The sequence below is a fragment of the Schistocerca gregaria genome, chromosome 1 (assembly GCF_023897955.1).
Source record: "Schistocerca gregaria isolate iqSchGreg1 chromosome 1, iqSchGreg1.2, whole genome shotgun sequence".
Lineage (NCBI taxonomy): Eukaryota > Metazoa > Arthropoda > Insecta > Orthoptera > Acrididae > Schistocerca > Schistocerca gregaria.
In genome coordinates this window covers 172,750,804-172,778,184 of record NC_064920.1, presented here as the reverse complement: position 1 = coordinate 172,778,184, position 27,381 = coordinate 172,750,804, and the positions used below count along the sequence as shown (strand labels likewise).

The following is a 27,381-nucleotide window of genomic DNA, read 5'->3' as shown; positions in this document are numbered from 1 at the left end:
TCGTAAGGGTCAAGGCCGGAGGGCATTCCATGGGCGATCTGGGAGGCACAGTGAATCAACATAAGTATGCATCTATACATGCGACCCAAGTCCACTCCTAATGCTGTTCGCTTATCATTGGACATGCAGTCTACATGGGTGGGCCTAAGAGAACTAGGAGGAGTCTATCGTATTGCCCTGCTCCCGGACTTAGACCCAGCTGATAATCTGTGGGACACTTTGACCTGGCTGTTGGCGCCCCACACCACTGGAATTGTCAAGGCTCCACATCCCTGACAGCAGTTTCCAGAAACTCACTGACTCTCTCCTTGTGCCTCCGCACTGGAAAGGGTGATTATTCAGGCTTTCAACAGGCCGTCACGTTAATATACCCCACTGGCCATTAAATTGCTACACCAAGAAGAAATCCAGATAACAAACGGATATTCATTGGACAAATATATTATACTAGAACTGACATGTGATTACATTTTCACGCAATATGGGTACATATATCCTAAGAAATCAGTACCCAAAAAATGGTTCAAATGGCTCTGAGCACTATGGGACTTAACATCTGTGGTCACCAGTCCCCTAGAACTTAGAACTACTTAAACCTAACTAACCTAAGGACTTCACATACATCCATGCCCGAGGCAGGATTCGAACCTGCGACCGTAGCAGTCGCGCGGTTGTGGACTGAGCGCCTAGAACCGCTAGACCATCGCGGCCGACCAATCAGTACCCAGAACAACCACCTCTGGCCGTAATAACGGCCTTGATACGCTTGGGCATTGAGTCCAACAGAGCGTGTACAGGTACAGCTGCCCACGCAGCTTCAACACGATACAACAGTTCACCAAGAGTAGTGACTGGCGTATTGAGATGAGCCAGTTGCTCGGCCACTATTGACCAGACGTTTTCAATTGGTGAAAGATCTGGAGAATGTGCTGGCCAGGGCAGCAGTCGAACATTTTCTGCATCCAGAAAGGCCCCTACAGGACCTGCAACATGCGGTCGTGCATTATCCTGCTGAAATGTAGCGTTTCGCAGGGATCGAATGAAGGGTAGAGCAACTGGTCATAACACATCTGAAATGTAACGTCCACTGTTCAAAGTGCCGTCAATGCGAACAAGAGGTGACCGAGACTTGTAACCATTGGCACACCATACCGTCACGCAAAGTGATATGCCAGTATGGCGATGACGAATGTACGCTTCCTATGTGCGTTCACCGCGATGACGACAAACACGGATGCAACCATCACGATGGTGTAAACAGAACCTTGATGTATCCGAAAAAAGGACGTTTTGCCATTCGTGCACCCAGGTTCGTCATTGAGTACACCATCGAAGACGCTCCTGTCTGTGATACAGCGTCAAGGGTAACCTCAGACATGGTCACCGAGCTGACAGTCCATGTTGCTGCAAACGTCGTCGAACTGCTCGTGCAGATGGTTGTTGTCTTGCAAACGTCCCCATCTGTTGACTCAGGGATCTAGACGTGTCTGCACGAACCGTTATAGCCACGTGGATAAGATGCCTGTCACCTGGACTGCTAGTGATACGAGGCCGTTGGGATCCAGAACGGCGTTCCGTATTACCCTCCTGAACCCAACGATTCTATATTCTGCTAACAGTCATTGGATCTCGACCAACGCGAACAGCGATGTCGCGATACGATAAACCGCAATCGCGATAGGCTACAATACGACCTTCATCAAAGTCGGAAACGTGACGGTACGCATTTCTCCTCCTTACACGATGCATCACGACAACGTTTCACAAGGCAACGCCGGTCAACTGCTATTTGTGTATGAGAGATCGGCAGGAAACTTTCCTGATGTCAGCACGTTGTAGGTATCGCCACCGGCTCCAACCTTGTGTAAATCCTCTGGAAAGCTAATCACTTGCATATCACAGCATCTTCTTACTGTTGGTTAATTTTTGCGTCTGTAGCACGTCATCTTCTTGGTGTAGCAATTTTAATGGCCAGCAGTGTAGGTACACAACCGTAATTTGCAACATGCTGATCATCGGATCTTGAATGTCCAATGGCACATGGGGCCCCACCTCCATGCTGCTGCTGTAGGACAGGCCAGTATTTCGTAACTCCTAACTGGAAACCACTTTCGCAGCGCTGTATTCCTCCCACATATCGGACAGGGGACTGCTCAACGCACCAATGTGGCCGTGCAGCGAACTACGACGTATCGTAGCAGGCAGTGCTGTGCGGCCGGAGCTCACGTAAGCTGCAGACGCAAAACAGATAGCGGCTCTAAACAGTGCAATACTTCCGCATAGTTTATTACCTGCACACCTACCCATCATTTTGAGAGTAGACATTAAACTTGACGATGAATGTTGCAACCACAGAAGAAAAAACTGAAATGATTCTCAATTACGGGGGAAGTAGTCGAAATGTTGAGGCTATATTTCCTTGTATGCCGAGCGTTTTCCAGAGAAAGTTCGCTCTCGTTAATTCTTTTGCAAGGATTAAATGCCTTTACGCCATATGGAAGCATACGGAGCCCATTTCACCTTCTCCCGCCTTGACACCCTTGTCTAGATCCCTGTGATGGCGCGACAGCACCGTATCCTTTTCAACAACATCCGCTTCCTTCCCGCCAACAAGAACCTCTTCCTGCACACCCTTGCCACCCACCGCGTGGACGCCTTCCTCCTCAGTGAAACCTTCCTCCAACCCCACCACACCGTCCACACTTCGCCATACCTCCTTCACCGTTCTGATAATCCCCTCCCGATTGCGCGTGGCGGAGTTCCCATTGGTCACCACCGCCAGATCCCTGTTCTGCTCCAACCTCTCCCTCCCGACCCCACCGAACACCTGATCCTTAGTCTCTTCTTCCCTGGCCTTACCGTTACCTGCGCCACCATCTATGTCCGCCCTAACGCCCCTATTCCCTTCGACTTCCTCTCCCACGTTGACTGTACCTTCTCCTCCTACGTGATCGCCGCCGACCTCAACATCCACAGTCGTTCCGCCGCCCAGTTACGGCGGTGGCATCGGTTCCACTCCTCCCTTCAAGGCGACCTTGTCCCCATCCTCCAGCACACCTTTCCCGAATCCAACTCCACTCCTTTGCTCCGCCAACCTCCTTGGCCGCAAAGCGGTGGTTGTCCTGTAACCTATTGGTAGCGACCATCTCCCTGTCCTCCTCACCTTTCTCCAGCAGACCTTGTCTGAGGCCGTGGAGGCCCACGTCCCTACTGTCGCCATCCACCCCCACCGTCCTACCTTACCCCCACAGGCCGTCCTCCTCCTCTGGGAATCTCGCCGTCTCTACCATGCCTTCCTCCACACACGTGACCCGGACACACTACGACGCCACCGGCAACTCCAACGACACATTCGTAATTTGCTCGCTGCCAAGAAACGCCGGGACTGGCGACAGACATGCATCCATTTAAATGCTACCCTACATATCAACTCGTCCAAGTTCTGGTCTGCCTTCCGTCGCCTTACTGGAACTAAACCCTCCCCCTACTATCTTCTTCTCCATGATGATCCCCCCTTCCCTGATACCCTTAGTAAGGCCAATCACTCTGCCTCCTACCTGTCTGATGTCTTTTCCATCCCCGATGATCCCCAGTTCGATTACTCCCTCTTCCCGGATGTCCGTGATCGAACTGACACCTCTGTCCCTCCCCTCGTGCCTGGTTTCCAGTAGTTGGACAACTTTACACACATGGAACTCAATGCCCCAATCACTACACAGGATCTCATTGTTACACTCCGCACAAAACGCAACACCGCTCCTGGTCACGATCGTGTCACCTATCGTCACCTTCGTGAAGCTCCTGCCTCTTTCCTCTCCACCGTGGCCAGGCTCTACAATTTAGTCCTGTCCACCGGTTACTATCCTGACCTGTGAAAAACCTCCTGTATCCTGATGTACCTTAAACCTGGCAAACCGCCGTCCGCGCTCTCTTCCTACCGTCCCATTAGCCTTACCTCGGTCTTCAGCAAGGTCCTGGAATCTATCCTCACCCGCCGCATCCACCAGCATCTCCGCCAGCACCGCCTCCTTCCGGTTACCCATTGTGGCTTTCGGCCGTCCTTGTCTTCCAACGACCTTCTCCTTCACCTCACTCATCTCCTTTCCGACCAGCTTAATTCCCATCGCTCCACTATCTTCCTCTCCCTGGATCTCTAACGAGCTTATGACCGTGTATGGCATTCCGGTCTCCTCTTCAAGCTCCAAACCTTCGCCCTTCCCATTAACGACGTCCGTCTGATCGGCTCCTTACTCTCCCACCGTCCTTCCTACGTCACCATCCGTAACATGGATTGCTACACCTTTTTTCCCTCCGCCGGTGTGCCCCAAGGCTCCGTCCTCACCCCCCTTCTGTACCTTTTGTATACGGCGGACATGCCGCCGCCGTCACTCCCTGTCCACCTTCTCCAGTTTGCCGATGACACCGCCTTCCTTGCCCTTGCCCCCACCCTGCAGCGCTCCCAACACCTTCTCCAATCCCATCTTGACTGGTTCACCGCTTGGTGCAAACGGTGGTTGCTCAAGGTCAATCCCTCCAAAACCCAGGTGATCATTGTAGGCAAAACCACCCCTTCCTTATACCTCCTTGATTTCTATCTCACCATCTATGGCCGTCCTATCGCCCTCACTCCCACCCTCAAGTACCTTGGCGTCACCCTCGACCGTCACCTCTCCTGGACCCCCCATCTTCGGACAATCCAAGCCAAGGCACACTCCTGACTCCGTCTCCTGAAGCTCCTTTCGGGCAGTACGTGGTGTCTGGATCCCTCTACCATCCTCCACACCTATAAATCCCTTATCCACCCTATCTTTGCTACGCCCATCCGGCTTGGATCTACACCCCCCTACCTTTTATAAATCCCTAGACGTCCTTGAACACCATGCTCTCCGCTTTGCCTATCGCATCCGTCTCCCCTCCCCCACGCGGATCCTGTACGATCTCATTCCTTTCCCCTACCTTCTCCTTTCCCTTGAAAGGATATGGATCCTGTACACCTCCCGCAAACTCGACCCTCCCCAACCGAGTGTCTCGCCCATTTTCTCCCACCCCCACCCACTACCGTGCCTGTATTCCCACGTCTCACCTGGTCTCCATCTCTCCACCCTCCTAACCCTCTCCCAAGGTGGCTTCCGCCAGCTCCCTCTCCCTGATGATGTCCTCCTCCCCTCCATATACCCCTCCTACCAACTTTGATCCTCCTTCCCTCTTCCTGTGTTTGTTCCTTTGGGCACCCTCCCTCCCTCCTCCCTTTCTCCCCACTCCTCCCCTGGGCTTCCCCTCCCCTGTCCCTCTCCTCCTCCTCCCATCTCCTCAGCCATTTGGCGTCTTTGTTCTCCCCTCTCCCCCCCTCCGCCCTTCTCCCCCTCTTGGCAGGTCCCCGGACTCGCACACGCTACGTGGACTTGCGCGCGTCAGAGATCATTGCCTTCAGTGTCTCGTGTGTGCCGTCGTGTTTAGTGTTCAGTGTTCACCGTCACACTCCATCGTTCACCTCGTCTTCAGTGTTTGTGCATCTTGTCAACAGTTTCAAGTGTGGATTATCGTGGAGTGTGATCGGCTCCGTGTTTGTCTTTCTGTGTCAACTGTTTTCTTGCCCACCGTTCTGTAACCTACGTGTAATCTTTCTGTTTTTTCTCATTGTGTATCCTATGGCTGAAGAGCAGCATAGAACGCTCCTGACAGCCTGCCTGTTGTACAGGCTTTAAAATAACAATAAAGAAAAAAAAAGCATACGGAGAGGCAAAAGGAAACGAAGGAAATGTATTACAAGAGAGGCTAATAAAATTGCTGAGTAGCAGCAGTGCACGATAGTCCACAGATAAGCGACCATCAATTACACCGTGATCTGGTATGTGCGGAGGTAGTATTGTCACAACACTGCATCGTCGTAAGTGTTAACCATAACACGTATCACTTCACCAAGTATTTCATGGTGACTGTTGCCGTAACCGCGTAGTGTTTTGTAAAATGGCACGTCAACAAATACAAACGGCCCACACGTCCTTTGCCGTTTTACTATCTTCCGATGAGTCTACATTTACAAACCATCATAGAGTTCACCAGGAAAACATGCATTACTGAAGTGAAAGCAGTCTCCACTGGTTACGGCAAGCTGATCAGCAACGTATGGTGTGTCATCATGTGGAACAAATTTATTGGTCCGTATTTTATCTACAGAACGTTGAACTGACACAAATATAGAACTATCTGTACTGGAACAACCGGCACTACTGCAGGATGTTTCCCTGGGCGTTCGACAACATATTTTGTTAAAGGATGGTGGTTGCCTAGCACATTACGCAATTCAAGCACAGAAGGTATTTGACCGTGTTTACACTGGTCACTAAATCGCTAGAGGTGGCTTTTTAACTGGCGCGCTAGGTCGTCGGACTTGACGTAGCGGATTTTTTTTTTCTATTGTAATATTTAAAGTGTACCAGAAAGCGCCAACAGGCCATGAAGACTTGGCTGATCGCATTAAAAACGCCTGTGTTGACATTCCCCCATATATATGCGTCTGTCCTCACTACGTGTATTGAAGCTGGCGGTACTACGTTTGAGCACTTACTCTAATTGGAAAAGCAGTGTAGCGTTCGCCTCGAGCCACGGCCACTGCGGCGCGTTGAGCAGTCCCCTGTCCGATATGTGGGAGGAATACAACGTTGCGAATGGGGTTTCCAGTTAGAAGTTATGAAATACTGGCCTGTCCTACCCTCACAGCATGGAAGCGGGCACCCACGCGCCATTGGATATTTAAAGGCCATTGGTTAGCATGTCATAAATAATGACTGTGTATCAGTTGTATTCCTCCGATAACAGCGCCTTTTGTGGCGAAACGAAGGCAATGCTTCAGACAAAACGTATGTAGATTCAGCCGTAGGATAGTTGTTATTATTGCTGTGGTCTTCAGTCCAGAGACTGGTCTGATGCAGCTCTCCATGCTACTCTGTCCTGTGCAGGCTTCTTCATCTCCCAGTACCTACTGCAACCTACATCCTTCTGAATCTGTTTAGTGTGTTCATCTCTTTGTCCCCCTCTACGATTTTTACCCTTCACGCTGCACTCCAATACTAAATTTGTGATCCCTTGATGCCTCAGAATGTGCCCTACCAGCCGATCCTTCTTCTACTCTAGTTGTGCCACAAATTTCTCTTCTCCCCAATTCTATTCAATACCTCCTCATTAGTTATGTGATCTACCCATCTAATCTTCAGCATTCTTCTGTAACACCACATTTCGAAAGTTTGTATTCTCTTCTTGTCAAACCTATTTATCGTCCACGTTTGACTTCCATACATGCCTACACTCCATACAAATACTTTCAGAAACGACTTCCTGACACTTAAATCTATACTCGATGTTAACAAATTTCGCTTTCCTTGTCATTGCCAGTCTACATTTTATATCCTCTCTACTTCGACCATCATCAGTTATTTTGCTCCCCAAATGGAAAAACTCCTTTACTACTTTAAGTGTCTCATTTCCTAATCTAATTCCGGCAGCATCACCAGATCTAATCCGACTACATTCCATTATCCCCGTTTTACTTTGTTGATGTTCATCTTATATCCTCCTTTCAAGACACTGTCCATTTCGTTCAACTGCTCTTCCAAGTCTTTTGCTGTCTCTGACAGAATTACAATGTCGTCGGCGAACCTCAAAGTTTTTATTTCTTCCCCATGGATTTTAATACCTACTCCGATTTTTTCTTTTGTTTCCTTTACTGCTTGCTCAATATAAAGATTGAATAACATCGGGGAGAGGCTACAGCCCCGTCTCACTCCCTTCCCAACCACTTCTTCCCTTTCATGTAGAATCGTAGTCTGCAATAAAAAACGGAGGTTCCCATTCAAGATTTCAAAGTTGCAATACACCACCGACGCACGGGGTGGGGGTCGAGTGTAGTATCATTGGATGTACCCCTCCGAGACAAACCAATTGGAATTCTAACTTTTTTTTATCTGGTGTATAGTTTTCGACATGTTTCAACGTCTTCACATAAAATGAACACCATGTATACGTGTGCTACAGCAGGAAGGAGTATCTGGCACTTAGCAGGTTCATGTAACTTTCGAACTGTGGTTTATTCACCAGCAGATCGACAGGTCGCAGGTCTCCCCATTGTTCCAAAAAAAAAAAAAAAATGCCTTTCCGTGGAGAAAGTTCTCAGAAGTCAGCTGCTAAGGGAACGTGGAGACACATCCTACATGGAGATGTTTTCTTCGTGAGTTGCTAGTAGTGAGTCCGGAGACTGTAATATCGACTGACGAAACATGGATGGAAGTGCGTAATGCACGATCCGTCGCATGGACAGACGACACGCGCCACGGACCTATGACTGTGCCAGGTGGTAAGGAAGGACGGCTAATTACTGTTCATGCTGGCTGTATGAATAGTTTTTTGCCCGGTGCTACAATAATGTTTCAGTAAAAAAAACTGTCGACTGCCACCAGGAAATGAGTGCAGATATATTTAAAGATTGGATCGTTACTGGTTTGCTACCAAATGTCAGTTCTGACAATGCGCCGTACCATTTTGTCAATTATATAAGCATCGACGTTTGCCGCAAGGAGAGACGAAGTGGTCAGCTGGTTGAAAGATATAGGCTTTGAATAAAGATTTAGAAAAGCGGAACTTCTGGAATTAGAGGAAAAATACAAACCACAGAAGACGTCGTATGTGACTGATACATCAGCAGAGAACCACTGACATTAAGTTATACATCTTCCACAGTACTACTGTAATTACAACGCCATCAAATTTGTCTGGGCTCAAATAAATGCAGACGTCGCAGAGAGAAATAAAACCTTCACGCTGTGAAACAGAGAGGCTGGTAAATGAGGATATCACACCAATAACCCCAGAAAATTGAAAGAACCTCATGAACTATGTGTGGAAAGAGATTACAAGGTCAAACATGGAAGAAGGTGTAAAAGAGGAATCTATATAAAGTACTGTAACTTCCTTTTCTAACGACGAGGACAGTAGTGGCGAAGATACCGAAGCCTTTGTGGTGGTGACGTCGGATGATTAATCAGATGATGACGATCTTGGGGTTTCCGTTCTCCCTTACGGAAAGTAAAGGTAACGTCGGCGTTCGCTATTTGACATGTAACAACTGCGCAATCCGCAGTACACTGTCAATGTCGAAAACCTATTTCTGCTTTTTTTGTGAAAGGGGTCAGACCATCCGGCGTATGAGAAAAAAATACTTGATCAAGCAACGCATCGCTCAGTAGAATGCTGTTCGGTAGTGTACCACAGCCACGTCTGCCTCAGAGCAGAAGGGTGGGAGGGGTAGGTTTGTCAACACGCTCCCCCCCCCCTCCTCCTCTCCCCCCCGCCCCTCCAACGCTAGTCGCTGGCTCACTGCACTCCCACGTTGAATACTGGCAACTGCGCTGCCAGATGTCAGAGCAGTTCTGTCGCCATACGGTGTATAGGGTTGTGCAGAACAGTGTTGCGCTTGGGGATATGTCAGGGTTGCAAAGCGTGACTGTTTCCGTTCTTAATGTTATTTATGTGATGCACATTTTGTGTTTGTAAACAGACAAAATGCCCTGCAGACGTTGTGTGATTGGGTGTATACGAAATTATCCGACAGGACGGGAAGGGCAAATCTTTTTTTTTTTTTTTATTTCCGAATGAAGAACGGTTACTACTAAAGCGGAAACGGCCTGTCCCAAGGGAAAATTTAACTATCGGCAGAACAACAAAGATAGATTAAATTTCGCTTCCGATTGTACAGGGTGGTCCACTGATCGTGAACGGGCGAAATATCTCACGAAATAATCGTCAAACGAAAGAACTACAAAGAACGAAACTTGTCTAGCTTGAATGGCGAAACCAGATGACGCTATGCTTGGCTCGCTAGATGGCGCTGCCATAGGTCAAATGAATATCAACTGCGTTTTTATTTTAAATAGGAACCCCAATATTTTCTTACATATTCCTGTAGTACGTAAAGAAATATCGATGTTTTAGTTGGACCATTTGTGCTAGATGGCGCTGTAATAGCCACAAACATATGGCCCACAATTTTAGACGAACAGTTGGTAACAGGTAGGTTTTTTAAATTAAAATACAGAGCATAGGTACGTTTGAACATTTTATTTCGGTTGTTCCAATGCGATATATGTACCTTTGTGAACTGATCATTTCTCAGAACGCATGCTGTTACAGCGTGATTACCTGTAAGTACCACATTAATGCAATAAATGTTCAAAATCATATCCGTCAATCTCAGTGCATTTGGCAATACGTGTAAGGACATTCCTCTCAACAGCGAGTAGTTCGCCTTCCATAATGCTCGCACATGAATTGACAATACGCTGACGCATGTTGTCAGGCGTTGTCGGTGCTTTGACGACCAATCCACCTGTCATGAAGTATGCTATTCAATACCGCTTCAACCGCAAGCGAGCTATGTGCCGGGCATCCAGCATGTTGGAAGTACATCGCCATTCTGTCATGCAGTGAAACATCTTGTAGTAACATCGCTAGAACATTTCGTAGCAAATCAGCATACATTGCACCATTTAGATTGCCATCGATAAAATGGGGGCCAATTATCCTTCCTCCCATAATGCCGCACCACACATTAACCCGCCAAGTTCGCTGATGTTCCACTTGTCTCAGCCATCGTGGCTTTTCTGTTGCTCAATAGTGCATATTATGCCGGTATACGTTACCACTGTTGGTGAATGACGCGTGCAAAAAATCTGTCATCGTTCCGTAATTTCTCTTGTGCCCAGTGGCAGAACTGTACATTACGTGTAGTTTGTCTGCTGCTGATGTGTGGATTAGCCGGGACAGCAGCTAAAACACCTACTTGGGCATCATCATTTGTTGCAGGTCGTGGTTGACGTTTCACATGTTGCTGAACACTTCCTGTTTCCTTAAATAACGTAATTATCCGGAAAACGGTCCGGACTCTTGGATGATGTCGTCCAGGATACGGAGCAGCAAACATAGCACACGCCCGTCGGGCATTTTGATCACAATAGCCATACATCAACATGATATCGACCTTTTCCGCAATTGGTAAACGGTACATTTTAACATGGGTAATGTATCACGAAGCAAATACCGGCCGCACTGGCGGAATGTTACGTGATACCACGTACTTATACGTTTGTGACTATTACAGCGCCATCGATCACGAAGCGAAAAAAGTAGTCCAACTAAAACATACATATTTCTTTACGTACTACACGAATATGTAATAGAAATGGGGGTTCCTATTTAAAAAACGCAGTTGATAACCATCTGAGCTATGGCAGCGTCATCTAGCGGGCTAACCATAGCGCCATTTGGTTTCCCCATTCAAGCTAGACGAGTTTCGTTCTTTGTAGTTTTTTCGTTTGATGCTTATTCTTGAGATATTTAGCCTGGTCACTATCAATGGACCACTCTGCATATGTTACGGTTTGGCAGTATTGTGTTATTATTTCCGTCATTAATATACCTTAAATTTTGTAATGGGAAGTTAAAACTGAATACCATGCGTGAAACGTGTCCACTTCCTACATAAATTCTGTAACGTTTTAATTCCTACCTGTTCGCAAATTTGATCTTCCACATATGTTTCATCCCATTACAGTTGAATTTCTCAGAAGTTACAGGTTACTCAATGCCAGTTACTTGCAGAGCAAGACTTGCCTGGGAATTTTTGATTGCAGTGTGTTGTTATTTCTTGCTCCATCTTAGTTGTTTGCTTGCTGTCAAAGTTCAAGGGCATATGCCCAAGTGCTTTGGTGCGCTCTACATTACATGTTTAGAGAGATTCTTGTGTCATTGAATTAGAGCACTAAATGTGAGTCGCTGGCAACGAAAGTGGCCTAAGCCAAAAAAAATTTTGTTTTTGAGTTGTAGCTCTCATGTTACTCACAACATACGAAAATTTTTTGTGGAGAAGTGGTATACCAACTCCCATCAAAGCCACTTGAACGCTCCTCGCGGGGATGGTGGTACGAGTCGAGCGGCAAGGCCACGTGGCCGTGTGTACTGTGTTCTTTTGCGTGTTTATTTACATTCTAAAATCAAAAAAATCAAAATCAGTGCTAATACGTGTTATCATTGTTTTTCTTTGTTATATCTCTAATCTCTTGATGTTGTTAAAGCACAAATTATCTCTCCCATGTTGAAGTCAAAGTTAAAGCCTACACGCATCAAGCAATGACGTCTCACATCAAACACGTAAACCATAAAACGTATCGCTTTCAACTATGCTGTGCGACCTGTCACCCAGGTATGAAGTAAAGACATGATGACACTTCTCCCACACATCCCTCCGATACAACATGGTTTCTTCAACAAACTGACAACTGTACGGTTGCGACAGGAATCTGGACCTGGTGATGTTGAACCTTTGGCAGAGTAAGATGATGTGCACTGTGAAATCGAGTAAACAGACATGAACCATTGTAAAGCCTCGAAATATCAGCATGACAAGAATTACATTTTAAGAAATTTCGATGGCCAGAACTAACAGTTTGTATATAATCCGTAGATGAACGCATTGCTTAAGTATTAGATAGACTCAGTATGTAGAATTCTAGTAATTAACAACAATAATGTTATTACTTTAACTCAATTTGTGAGAGAACAGTGCATAATAAGTGCAGATTCACATTCACTGTATTACATTATGTTTATGTTTTATGAATAAAGATATTAAAAGACAACGTATTCCTTCTCAGATATTCAACTTCACCCAAAACGTTTATAAGAAGAGTGGTAGTACATCTCATGTGTACAACTTTACCATTCGCTGTACGTAAATTTCTGAGAGGAAAAGCGGTACTCCAAGTTTTAGGGACTATAAAAAGGAATGTATGGTAAACTAAAATGTCTGCAGTAAACGTAATTTCATTTTTACATTTCGTCAAATTAATCGCGAATTATTGTACAGCATAGATTTACATTAAAGGAAACGTAACACCTTTCTTTTCTCAGAAGTGGGAAAAATTGATTTATATCACTTTAGCTCTCAAAGGGCTCATATGTGGTTATTACTTCGTCAACCCAGCTGCTCATAGAAATTTAACAAGCTGCTGTGTTAAGCAAATGCTGGGTTAGAGGTTCAGCAGGCTAACGACAAGGTCCTCGAATATCAGTTGAAAGGAAGGCGGAAAGAATAGGGGTTTTTCTCTTGTCTCCAAGGGGTTAATAAATAGGCTCTATTTTTATGTTTTATTATTTCTCTGTTTCAGAGTAACGATCCTGCTATTTGAATAACGTGACTGGGGAAAGAATAGGTAGCCTAATACACTGAAGAGCCAAAAAAACTGGTAGGATGCCTAATAAAGTGTAGCGACCACGGTAGCACGCAGAAGTGCTGCAGCACAACCTAACGTGCAGTCGAATAATGTCTGAGGTAGTGCTGGAGGAAACTGACACAATGATTCCTGTAGGGCTGTCCGTAAACACTTAAGAGTACGAAGGAACGGAGATCACTTCTGAACAACACGTTGCAAGGCATCTCAGATACCCTCAGTAATGGTCCTGTCTGAGGAGTTCGGTGGTCAGCGGAAGAGTTTAAACTCAGAAGAGTGTTCCTGGAGCCTCTCTGTAGCAATTGTGGACGCACTGTCCTGCTGGAATTTCCCAAGTCCGTCGCAATGCACAATGGACATGAATGGATATATGTGATCTGACAGGATGCTTACGTACGTGACACCTGTCAGAGTCGTATCTAGACCTATCAGAGGCCCCATATCACTCCAACGGCACACGCGCTACACCATTAAAGAGCCTCCATCCGCTTGAAAAGTACCCTGCTGACATGCATGGTCCCTACATTCATGAGGTTGTCTCCATACCCATACTCGTCCATCCGCTCGATACAATTCGAAACGATACTCGTCAGACCAGGTAACATGTTCCCAGTTATCAACAGTCCAATGTCGGTGCTGAAGGGATCAGGCGCGGCCCTAAGCTTTGTGTCGTGCAGCCATCAAGAGCGCATGGAAGGGCCTTCAGCTCCGAAAGCCCATATCAATGGTGTTTCGTTGAATGGCTCGCTGTCACTTGACGATGGCCCAGAACTGAAATCTGCAGCAATTAGCGAAAGGGTTGCGCTTCTGTCACGTTTAACGACTCTCTTGAGTCGTCGTTGGTCCCGTTCTTGCAGGATCTTTTTCCGGTCTTCGCGATGTCGGAGATATGATGTTTTACTAGATTCCCATCGTCACAGTACACTCATAAAATGTCGTACGGGGAAGGTCCCACTTTATCGTTACCTCAGAGATGCTGTGTCCCATCGCTCGTGCGCCGACTATAACACCACGTTCAAACTCACTTAAATCTTGATAACCTGCCATGATAGCAGCACTAACCGATCTAAGAACTGCGCCAGTCACTTGCTGTTTTATATAGACGTTGCCGAACGCAGCGCCGTATTCCGCCTGTTCACATATATCTGTATTTGAATACGAATGTCTATTTCAGTTTCCTTGGCGCTTCAGAGAATGAATGGCTGGATACCGAGGCCGCTTCGATAACTCAATTAATAGTTATAAAATGCAATGTAGCACATGTACAAATATGAAACTAATGTAAGCCACTAGAAATGCAACTTTTAGCGAGATAGAAGAGTTTCTAGAAGTGGCTACCAGTAGGCTCTTGAGTGTGCAACAATCATATGACTAGTGTTGGCAGATGGAGTGCTCCATGCACAGGCCTTCTTAATCAGGGTGGCATTGTCCTTCGTCCTTACTGATAAGAAACGCGCTTAGAGGCAGATTTCACCTCAGTGGTGACAAGTCTTGCGGAAAGTTTAAAATTTTGGGATGTTCTCGCAAACTCTCGAACATTCCCAGGTAAGTGATTCATGCAACAGACTTTTACACAGAAAAAATTTACACACCCAAGCAAACAGTATAAAACAGTTGAAGCCTTGAAGAGTCTCTGGTGCTAGAGTATGCTATGTTAGTATTGTGTTTCTCCATTATTGAACACTGAACGTGAGAGTAAATGGTTATCTCTCATCACCATGCCCAGAATCAATCAGAAAACTCTACACTTTGTTGCTGGTCAGTGAAGGGCTGGTACCATTTGAATCCTGTATGGTTTGAAACACAAACGTCACCGCATTACTAACCAGACAGACACGAGTGAAACGGCTAAATCTCAGGTGGCACAACGAGTAGATTTCTGTAGACTGCCTGCAAAACTTTGTTGAGTGGGCTGTGCATTCTGAACTATAAGACGGGGGCGACTCCTGGTCTTCCCCTCACATAAAAAACCGGTGCCTCGGAACTCCTCCTTCGAATACTCCGAGCTTCAGGAAGTGCTGTGTCCTACGTGGTGATGCTCGTATAGGGCGATCAGAAGCGAGGAAATCATCAGCCTTACTCAAATAAAAGAGTTCACTGTATCAGTTGAAAGAAACATGCAACAAAATTTAAATCAAAAGTGGAATCTAAAGCCATCTTGGGACTCTCTCACTCACACTGTCACACAAAACAGCAGAATACGGATGCCTTAGGGCGGCGTGCAATACAATTCATAGACTACAACCGCACATTTAAAATAGTGAAACAAGGAGCTCTGACCACGCATTGTCCTACTCTCCACGAAAATCACGCTACAGTGTTGTGAGTGAATTACACCTGCTGCTTTTCTTGCTCTGCTATGACAATCTCCATGGATAATGAACGAGCAAGCGGGCGAGCTACCTGCTCGACGGAGATGGCTAGCAGCAATCATATGAGCCGGCAACTTACAACAACGTAAACATTTAGTTTCTATTCGTAACTTGAATTTCACACCAAGTTTCTGTCTTCATTGATGAAGACTAGTGTCATCTTTGGCATAATGTGAGTTAAGCAGAAGTAATATCTGGCGTTCCACAAGTAAATGCTATAGGCCCTCCGCTATTTCCGATCATATAGACGATTTAAGAGACAATCTGAGCAGCCGTCTTAGACTGTTTGCAGATTATGCTGTCATTTACCGTCTCCTAAAGTCATCAGATGATCAAATCCAATTGCAAAATGATTTACACAGATCTCTGTACGATGGAAAAAGGTGAAAGTTAACTCTAAAGAACGAAATGTGTGAAGTCATCCACATGAGAAATAAAAGAGATACGTCAAATTTCGGTTGCACGATAAATCAGACAAACGTTAAGGCTCTAAACTCAGCTAAATACTTAGGAATTACAATCATGAATACCTTAAATTTGAACGATCACATTAATAATGTAGTGGGGAAAGCAAACCAAAGTCTGCGATTTACTGCCAAAACACTTAGAAAATGTAACAGGCCTACTAAAGGTAGGATTGATGGAGGACATCAAAAAAGTACAAAGAAGGGCAGCTCGTTTAGTATTCTGGCGAAACAGGGGACATGAAATGGGGTGACACTGAAAGTGCTGTGGCCACCCACTTCATACATCGTAGCGCCTGCTGCATCGGCATCCCACTTCACGTCTTACCAACATGTAATGCCTACACCACAGGGCGTGTACTAACGAGGAAAGCTTACGTCGTCTGTGTTGTCAACACAAATATTTATGGGCGGCCCCAACATAACACAACACCACGTCTCCACCAACAGCCGCCAGAAACAACTACCCGTTCACGGAGCATGCAAAACATTTTCACCAGAGGTCGCAGATAGCCCAGCAACTACTTTGATACGCCAGTCACGTGATCGCAAATAGTTCGGGCACATTCGCTAAAAGGGCTTTATAGGGCGTCGCACTGCCGGCAAAAGGCAGTTAGATGCACCGCTTGGAAGTATACAGAGTTGTCACCGCGGCAGCCACAGCCACTCCTCTTTTAGATGGCCAATCTCTTGCAGATGGACTTGGTATAGTTGACAAACATCATGACATTGTACAATTGTTTATTTTGATCGCTCTCCGTAAAGAGTCGGTCTTTTCTAATATTCCTTGTTATTTTATATTTGTGTCGACCAGCAGTTGGGATCGATTCTGTTGTTTTTTGGAGATTGTATTACTGTTTAGTTTTGGCGAGACCAATAAATTGTTTGAGGACTTGTGTTTTCCGCATTTCTATTCCGCTAGCTCAGATACTTCAATGGCGATGAGCTGGTTTATGAGTTTCCCGCTCTTGTTCGGTTCTTGTCCACCACGGCAGACGGTATTCCAGGCATTGATGAAACCCTAAGCGCGAGTCTAGCACTGATGGAACGTATGCAAGAAACGAACGAGCTCGTTATTCAGCGTTTACAGACGATGTCCACCGATTCCCCTTTGAAGTGCCTATTCAGGGTCTCACCCAGCTTTCCCGTTTCTGGGGTTCCGTGCTGCGCCCTGTGCGTTTCCCAAGTTCGACAAATCCGTTGAGCCTTCGACGATTGCGTGGCTCATCTGGAGCAACACTTTATTGCTCATGATGTCATTGGTGACATTCAGCATCGTGCCTTTTTTCTCGCCAATGTGGGCCCGCATGTTTATCACCTTCTGCAACAGTTGCATCCCGATGCAGAACCTCGTGCTATCTCCTATGAGGCGTTGACTTTTAGCCAGGTCCACGTGGCAGCGGCACATCACAAGTTCTTCTGTTGTCAGAAGCTTCGCGAGCAGTCACCCAGGGAATGGATTGCTATGCTGCAAAGTCTCTCCCGTGACTGTCGTTTTTTTGTGGCAACTCGCATTGAAAGCAGTCTTGTGGTTCAGCACTCATTCGTGATATAATTCTTGTCTATGACCTAGATGATGCCTTACGGAGCTTAAAGGCCACCACCTTATTGGGAATGGATCTTTCTCTGTTACTGGGCCTTGAGATACATGACTGGGGTCAGCCGTCCAGTCGTTGTCACCACACAGTCACTTGCAGCACCTTCTGGATGACTTCCCAGAAGTGTTCTCTGTCACATCTCCAGAGGTCTCTGGGTGCGAACTCCATGTCAAACTCCTCCCCTCAGTGGTCCTGAAGTTCCACAAGGCTCACTCGGTACCATTCGCCCTTTGTGACAAACTACAGCAAGAGCTTCGTCACCTAGAAGCTGAGGAACCTGACCCAAGTCCACCATAATCGTTGAGCTACGCCCATTGTGGTCCTTGAGAAGCCGAACGGATCTCTTCATGTTTGTGGGGATTTTAAGGCCACTGGCAATGCTCAGTGTGTTACTGATTCCTACCCCATACCTAAGGTTGATCACATCCTGTCCAGGATGGCTGGTAGCAAGGTGTTTGTCAAAATTGCACTGCAGGGCACCTGTGTCCAGTTGCCTTTGGAAGATTCGTTAGAATTGATCTTGGTAATCAGTACTCCTTTTGGGCGCTTCTGTTAAAACCGCCACGCATTTGGGGTCGCGGTGGAACCAATTCCAGGGACAGCAAACTACCTTGATCACACCTTAGTGGCTGGTGTCTCCAACCCGGCCTAGGCAAGAACCTCCGGCTCCTCTTCCATGTTCTGCAGGGTGCCAGCTTATGGTGCAACAAGGAGAAATGTCTTGTTTTGTTCCTCAGGTGAAATAACTCAGCCATATTTTAAGCGCTAATGGAATTCGGCCAACGCCCCACTATGTCAAGCCTATTCAGCTGCTGCCGCCCCCAGAGGACATCTCCCGGCTCAAGTCAGTCCTGGGTCAACTCAGTTACTACCGCCGTTTTACCCACAGGCCGAGGCTCTGGCGGAACCCAATAACCACCTCCCCTATAAGAATGTTGTCTGCGACTGGTCGCCGGCTTCTGATAGGGCATTCCGCCATCTGAAGTATTCTCTCCTGATGCTGGCTTGCCATGTCCATTATGACCCCAAGCTTCTCACCTTGGCTGCCGATGCGTCAAACTGCAGTGTGGTGGCCGTCTTGCCTCACATCATTGAGAGATCTGAGTGTGCAATGGCCTTCGTCTCTTATACACTATTCCCAGATAAGTGTAGTTATAGCGAAATTTAGAAGGAGGTCTTGGTCATCATCTTTGGGTTCAAGAAATTCCATGATTTTATCTACAGCTATCGCTTCACCTTATACACTGATCATAAGCCTCTGGACTCATTGTTCAGCGCTACATCCATCATCCCCATGAGGACTGCTTGCTGCCTCCAGTGCTGAACATCGTTCTGGCCACAGTGCTTCATGCCAACACGTATCTTCTCTCTTGTCTCCTGGTGGATGCCGACACTGAGTTCAATGCTGACCCGGTTACCTGTTTCCATTTCGATGACGCTGCTTCCAAGGCAGTAGCTGATTTATTGCTGGATGCCAAGCTAGTGACACATTGCATGGCAGACAACCCAATCCTCCAGACACTAATGCATCGTGTTTAGCATTGGCAGGAATCAGACCATTGTCAGCTGCCACAGACAGAGGTCTGGGCCTACTGGCACAGGCGCCGGGACCTGTCTGTCAGAGATGGCTCCTCCTCATCTTCGGTGATAATGATCGTTGGCAGGTTGTGATGACACCCTGCCTCAACCAGTGGGCTTTGGAGCTCCTGAATGTCTGTACGGAATGGGGATGGACACTGATGTGTCCCTCTTGTCAACCGCACCAGTTAGTTCCCCTCTCTGACTGTTCCCGTGGCCTGCTGCTTCTTCTCCTTGATACTGTTTGCACTTGGATTTTGTCAGCCTGTTCCTCATCCCCTCCTGGCCTATCCTTGTGGATACAAGCAGTGTGTTTTCTTATGCCTACCACGTGTCCTTCACAACATCCGCCTATACCATCCAAGTTCTTTCCCACGTATTTGCCACTGAGGGTCTTCCAGAGACGTTCGTGACCAACAATGGCCGTCAGTTTATATCTGCTGAATTTTCTCCTTCTGCACATCCAAGGGCATCCAGTTGTTTCACACCACTCCCTTTCATCCTGCATATAATAGATTAGCCGAACGGCTTGTCCGTTCATTTAAAGTCCAGATGTCTAAATTGCGTCCCCAACACTTCCCGCACGACGCCCCTATCATCTTTCTTTCCTGCTACCAGTCCACTGTTCAGGGTGGATTATCCCCAGCTGAATAACTTCATAGCCGCCCTCATCAGTCCGCACTGTCTCTCCTGTTTACGTCTTCTCCCCACCCAGCTCCTTCCCGTTCGCCACGACCCCATTTTCCTCTGTGGGATCAAGTCTGGGCTATGATGTTTACTGAGAATCGTGCCTGGTGGTCCGCATCAGGGTCTCGTCGCTCATTGGCCGCACTGTGGTGGCAGTCACCCTCGACAATGGCACGGTGCGCCGAAAGCACCCCAAACAGCTTCACTCCCGGTGTGGTCCACAGCTGGCTCCTCTGCAGTCTCCATGGCTGTCGACCCTCGAGGCCCCGCCCGAACGCCGCCTTCACCATCACCGCCAGTCACACCCCAGACGGACCCCACAAGACAACACAACACCAGGTATTCACCAACAGCCGCCAATTGCCGCTACGCGTTCGCAGAGCCTGCAGAACAGCTTCACCAGAGGTTGCAGCTAGCTCAAGAACTGTGAGAGTTGGAACTTAAATAGTGGCAATCATTTATTCACAACCGATACAAAAGAGTTACATGTTTGCACCTGTTACTGTCCTCCAAAGTAGTCAACAGCGTTGTGTAGAATCCTTTGCCGTCAACGTGGAAGCCATAGTATACCGTTAGTAGAGCCAGTTCTGTTGACAGTGCGAATGGAGCGGTCTACTGTCGAATCTCTGGAACATTTCTGAAGCGAATTCCACGAAGCGGTTCCTTCATCTTCGGAATCAAATCAAAGTCACTAGGACTTAAGTCCGGGGAGTATGGTGGATGTAGGATGGTACAGTACTTGCCAGTCCCATAGACCGAACAGAACAGCCACAGCTTGCGCTGTTTGTGCCTGCGCATTGTCGAGCTAAATGATGGGTGGGTTGCACAGAAAGTGTCGCCGCTTCCTTCGCAAAGCTGGTTGCATGCAGGTGACGCTCCATAAACAGTAATACTGTGTATTGATGGTCTGACGTGGAGGAACGTTATACGTTAGGATAACACCATCACAGTCGTACACGAGAATCACCGTAACTTTCGCTATACTGGAGCTCTGACGCACCCATAATGAACGATTCGTTGCTTTATCGTTTCAGTTCTGGCTCGTACGATGTGGTTCAAAATGGCACTGAGCACTATGGGACTTGACGTCTGAGGTCATCAGTCCCCTAGAACTTAGAACTACTTAAACGTAGCGAACCTAAGAACATCACACACATCCATGCCCGAGACCGAATTCGAACCTGCGACCGTAGCAACAGCGCGGTTCCGGACTGAAGCAAAAAATGGTTCAAATGGCTCTGAGCACTATGGGATTTAACATTTGAAGTCATCAGTCCCCTAGAACTTAGAACTACTTAAACCTAACTAACCTAAGGACATCCATGCCCGAGGCAGGATTCGAACATGCGACCGTAGCGGTCACGCGATTCCAGACTTAAGCACCTAGAACCGCTCGGTCACAACGGCCGGCGTACGATGTGGCCCACGTCTGATCCAATGTTACGATGTGGCGTAAGAAAGTCTCTCCTTCACGCCCATAGCGGTCCAAGTGCGTCTAAACAGCGTCGTAACGCATCCATTTCTGCATTTCCGTCAAGTCATGCGGAACTCAGCGTGATGCAATTTTTTGCATGCTCACGCGTTCCTTCAGGATGCGAAGCACAGTCGTATGCGCTAATCTGGTTTCGTGGGCGAGCTGACGAATCGTTTGGCTTCGATCACTGACCACTAACGTGGCAACAGCATGCACTTCTTCTTCAGAGACGTTAAGATGACATGTCCGATGCATGTCAGCCACAATTTGCCGAACTTTGTTGAAGGCTTTTACACAACGTGCCACTGTTCTGTACCGCAACGCCGATTCCCCGCACGCCTCTTGAAGGCCGTGATGACACTGTCGTGCTGTACGACGTCTGGCACATTCAATCTTGATCCAGCTCCGTTGTTCCTGTTTCGAAAACATAGTCACACCTTTACGTTAGACCGCTGGCTCACAAGTGACTGTGTTCCTCCCATTGTGCGCACGCCGGTGACGTGGCACGAGTGAGACCATTTGCTCGGAGGAAAGGTAGGTACGTCAACAACGTGTGCTACCAGCGACAGTATTAGATGCCATTGCATAGTGTCTCCACAGCAGTGTTGCCACTATTTAAGATCCAATCCTCGTACTTTGATACACCAGGAATGTGATCGCAAATAGTTCCGACAGATACATCCGTCAAACGGGCTTTATACAGCAGTGCACTGCCGGCAAAAGACAGATCGACTCACCGCTTGGAAGTATACAGAGCTGTCATTCCGGCAGCCACCGCCAGACGCTTCTTCCAAAAAAAATGTTGAAATGTGTGATTTCCTAAGGGACCAAACTGCTGAGGTCATCGGTCCCTAGACGTACGCACTACTTAAACATGGCGCCTCAAACCGTTCGGTCACCCCGCATGGCAGACGCCTCTTCTAGTTGCCCGATCTCTTGCAGATGGACTTGGTATAGTTGACGAACATCTTGACATTGTTTAATTGTTTATTGTGATCGCTCCCTGTAAAGAGTCGGGTCTCTTCTATTATTATTTGTTATTTTATATTTGTGTGGATCCGCAGTTGGGATAGGGTCTGTTGTTCTTTTGGAGACTGTATTATTGTTTCGTTTTGGTGAGTCCAGTAAATTGTTTTCGGAGTTGTGTTTTCCGCATTTCTATTCTGCTGGCGCAGATATTTTAAAACCAAAGACGTTTTCGTCTGCGGCAGAACATCTCAAGAAATTTCAGTCACCAACTTTCTCCCCAGGATGTGAAAATATTTTGTTGCCGTCCACCTACATAGGGAGAAATGATCGATAATTAAATAACAGTTATCAGAGTTTGCACGGAAAGGATTTAAGCGTTCGTTTTTCCCACGCGCTGTTGGAGAGTGGAATGGTAGAGAAGTGGCTTGAACGTGTGTCACACATCACGCAATTGGATCAGATGTCTGTGATTTTTGTATTGAGAGAATTTCTCAGCCTTCTTCAGTTGTGCACTCCTTATCGTCAATAATCGGAGTTTAATTTTCCAAGAAACATTTTCTTTGAAGTATAACCAACCTCTACGATTTATAGCAAAGTTCTGAATATTTTCTCGTGTGTGCATTGCATCTTATACCACACGAAGTCACAGATTGTTTCTGACAGGCAAAAAGAAATAAATTAGTAGTGAGTTGTTTCTTTTACTTTAGCTGCTGCATCTGCTGATTCGTATATGCTGTCGAGAACATCACTACTCCAGGCACAAAAACAGCGTGCTGATAAATAGCTAAGTACCTTTATTTCAGGGCACATCTCACCTTGCATACTTGAGCAAACAGTGTGTAGGCAGGATTTGCTGGTGTCATGCTAGAAAGCAGGTTAATTTTCAGTGAACAGTGTACATAATTCCAAACAGTTATTTTCTTCCCAGTAGAACAGCACTTTATTTTTTATTAATATTCCAAGTCAAACATTGCACTTCATATCACCCAACATTAATAATATACTTCGGTAGTGAGTTTTAGTTATGTAGTTTTCATTGACCACACAGTTAGTTTATTTTGACATTGAATTAGGTTCATTTTGTCTATTTTAAATTTTGCATTTCACGAAGATTAAAGTTTTATTTCCCGAGACTGTTCACAGGCACAACACAGGGTCACCCAACGGTCAGTTTCGCTCAGAAATTGAATACGACACCCATCGTACATGTTACTAGAGAAAAAGTCCTTGAAATCAATATATTCAATTTTACTGAAAGCTTACAGTTAACTCAAACGTTCTTAAAGTAATTCAAATTTTAAAAAATATAATCAAACAGAACTTTTAAATTTAAACTATAATAAAATGATTGGTACACATACTCCTGCTTATTTTACTAGATATACATGATCTTAAGCTTTATGGAAGGAAGCTGGATTCTTATGACATGTTCAGCTTCGCGTCACTTGCTCTTAAGTATTTACTGGCAACATATAAGCTGAGAATCCTGTTTCGCACATACATGTAGTTGCAAATGGTAAGATTATGGACACTGCCTTTTACTACAATTAAAACTCCATCGGAATTCCGCCAACGACATTTTTTACAGATAAAGTAGATGCAAGCTCTTGTTTCATATTGTCTGCTGAGATGTTCAAGAGTCGTACATTGACAATAACTTGTTTTTAATCCACAATTCAATTTGATACTCAATGCGCTGTTCATTTGGAAGATATTATTTAAATGTTTCTTTCAAACACTCAGGAGCTGACTAACTTCTTCAGTAAATGTATCTTCCATTTCAACCTCTTGCTCTTCTAGCCCAATATTGTTCGGAATCAATCAAAATCAGTGGATCACACATTTCATATTTTCCTTGAAAGCAATAATTTTTCATTTGCACTAAACAAATTTGCTTTTTTACCTATAAAGATTAAATTATAGTAATCGACTTTTGTACAAATGTTCCATAACTATCCTATTTGAAGCATTCAATATTTACAAAATAATGGATATTTCAATTAAAAATTTTGTACTAAAAATAAAATACGCACCTGGGCCCTCAGCTCTAAAATGCCGGTTATTTTTCATCGCTGCAGATAACCATCGATCCTCATAATATAAAAGAAGTGATGTCTTTCTACATCCATGGTCTCACAAACTATACTGCCTGACAAAAAAGTACTTTTTAAAAGGTTCCAGGTTTGACTGACGGCCCGGCACAGAGTTTTAATCTGCCAGAAAGTTCCATATCAGCGAACGCTGCTCTACAGGGTGAAAATTCTTTCTGCCAAACCAGGCTGTGGCTGAGCCATCTGCCTACATTATTCTTTCTTCCTGCAGTGCAATACCGCAAGGTATGCAAGAGAACTTTTATACAGTTTGGAAGGTAGCAAATAAGGTACTAGCGGAAGTGAATCTGTGAAGGCGGGTCGTGAGAGCGTTTGAATAGCTCAGGCGGTAGAGCAGTTGCCCGAGAAAGGCAGATGTCTCACTTTCGACTACTGACCCGGCATACAGATGTTGTTTGGACTGTGGGGGGCTCAACTGGGCTGTTACCAGCGCCCGTACAAATTGCCAATCTTTTCTCAGTCCAATCTTTCCACGTGCATGAATGATGATGAAATTATGAGGACAACACAAACACTCAGTCACCTCGAGGCAGGTTAAAATCCCTTACCCCTCCGGGAATCGAACCCGGGACCCCGTGCTAGGGAAGCGAGAACGCGACCGCGAGAGCACGAGCTGCGGACCCGGCACATAGAGTGAATGATTTTGAAACAAAATGTGTTTCTTAGTTATACAGTGTAGGTAAATGATCATCGTTACAGACCCTCCCTACGATCTGAAATGTCACCTGGACCGCCACGCTCGGTGCAGTGAGATGTGAATTTGAGCTTCTGGTTACGAAGGTATTCCGGTCTCCAGAGTTCGAAAATCTTTTTGCGTACTTTAACTCCTTATAGCCTATCGAATTTGTGATCAAAAGTATTTTGTTAGCCAGCCGTTCATAACCGAAAACCACATTTCAATAGATGCACTAGTATGTCCATTCTAGTCGCCCTCAGCGCTTGGGCCTATCGCGACTCTGAGCAAAGCTCTTTGCATTAAAGCTCTCTGTGTCCCAAGAAAATATCAATATAGCTGTTTCACTTGCCTCCTAGATGCCTCAAGTACATGCAACTGTTAATATTGAGATGGAAAACAACTATGTTCCACGAATAATAATCCACAGTATGATTTCTGCTCTGAAAGTTGGTGCAAATATAAGCTAACTGAGATCAACGGCACACTGGATACTTTTGATTATAAGCCAACACTGGGTGGTGAAGTTACCTCTGACGTGTAAAAACAACTGACTTTCGACAATTTGATGGAGAGATGCCTTGGATCCTATACGCAGAATAACAGTGAAGCACTGAATTCATTAACATCTACATATACATCCAAATAGATATTCTCTATATCACACTTAAGTGCTTGGCAGAGGGTTCATTGAGCCACTTTCACAATAATTCTCTGTATCCCAGTGTCGAGCAGCACGCAGAAGGAAAGAACATCTCTGCCTTTCCGTGCGAACCCTGCTATCCCTTATTTCTTCAATGATGGTAGTTTCTCCCTGTGTAGGACTCCGTCACCGAAATATTTTCGAATTCGGAGGAAAAAGTTGGTGGTTAACGTTTCGTGAGAAGATCTCACCGCAACGAGAAACTAATGATGTCCGCCACAGATCCTGTATCTTGTCAGTCACACTCTCTCCCCTAATTCTCGATAGTTCATAAAGCACTGCTCTTCTTTGAACTTCGTCGATGTACTCCGTTGATCCGGTCTGGTTAGGATCCCACACTTTGCAGCAGCATTCCAAAAGAGGACGGACGAGCATAGTGTAGGCTCTTTAGAAGATCTGTTGCATTTTCTAAGTGCTTCGCCAATAAAATGCAGTCTTCGATTCGCCGCCGTGCGGGATTAGCCGAGCGGTCTACGGCGCTGCAGTCATGGACTATGTGGCTGGTCCCGGCGGAGGTTCGAATCCTCCCTCGGGCATCGGTGTGAGTGTTTGTTCTTAGGATAATTTAGGTTAGGTAGTGTGTAAGCTTAGGGAATGATGACCTTACCAGTTAAGTCCCATAAGATTTCACACACATTTGAACATTTTTTTTATTCGCCTTCAAAAAATGGTTCAACATGGCTCTGAGCACTATGGAACTGCTGTGGTCATCAGTCCCCTAGAACTTAGAACTACTTAAACCTAACTAACCTAAGGACATCACACTCATCCATGTCCGAGGCAGGATTCGAACCTGCAACCGTAGCGGTCGTGCGGTTCCAGACTGTAGCGCCTAGAACCGCTCGGCCACTCCGGCCGGCGATTCGTCTTCCTCACAACATTTTCTTTCTTTTCTTTCCATCTTAAGTTGTCCGTAATCGTAATTCCTGCTAATTTATTTGAACTCTTTGTAGCATTCACGTGGATGATCTCTCACTCTTCATTCATTAGGGTCAATTGCCAATTCTCGCGCCATACAGGCATTTTTTCTAAATAATTTTGGAATTTGTTTTGATCTTCTCATCACTTTACTAGATGATATACGACAGTATCATTTGCAAACAACCTTACACAGTTTCTCACATTGTCTCCTAAATCGTTTATATAGATAAGGAAGAGTAGAAGGCCTATAACATTACCTTGGAGAACGCCATAATTTAATTCCAATCTTTGTGTATGCAGCTTTGCATACACAAAAATTTAAATTAAAACTTTAAATGCTTTTTGTCGAGAGAACGTTTGTCACACTGGTTCACATGATTTCAAAAAAAGTACTCGGCAAAACTGGATGGCTTTTTGGATATAATAAAACAGACGGTTGTAATTTGGACATGACCCTCAAAAAGCAATACATTTTCCATAATGTTTATTATTTATTTACATTTAAAAATTAACTTTCGGAAATTTGATGTTCGATATACATGCAATTTAGATTT

The 27,381-nt window shown here is 45.8% G+C and overlaps 1 protein-coding gene across 1 annotated transcript in view; it reads right to left on the bottom strand.

Annotated features, from left to right (window-relative positions):
- Positions 1-20,266, bottom strand: part of LOC126336176 (alpha-(1,6)-fucosyltransferase-like) — a 120,663-nt gene extending 100,397 nt beyond the window's left edge. The window contains exons 1-2 of the mRNA XM_049999711.1: positions 20,069-20,266; positions 11,898-12,035 (exon numbers count right to left, since the gene is read on the bottom strand). Coding sequence (XP_049855668.1) covers positions 11,898-12,035; positions 20,069-20,266 — 336 coding nt within the window. The remainder of the gene's footprint in view (positions 1-11,897; positions 12,036-20,068) is intronic.
- Between the last annotated feature and the right edge of the window lie 7,115 nt (positions 20,267-27,381).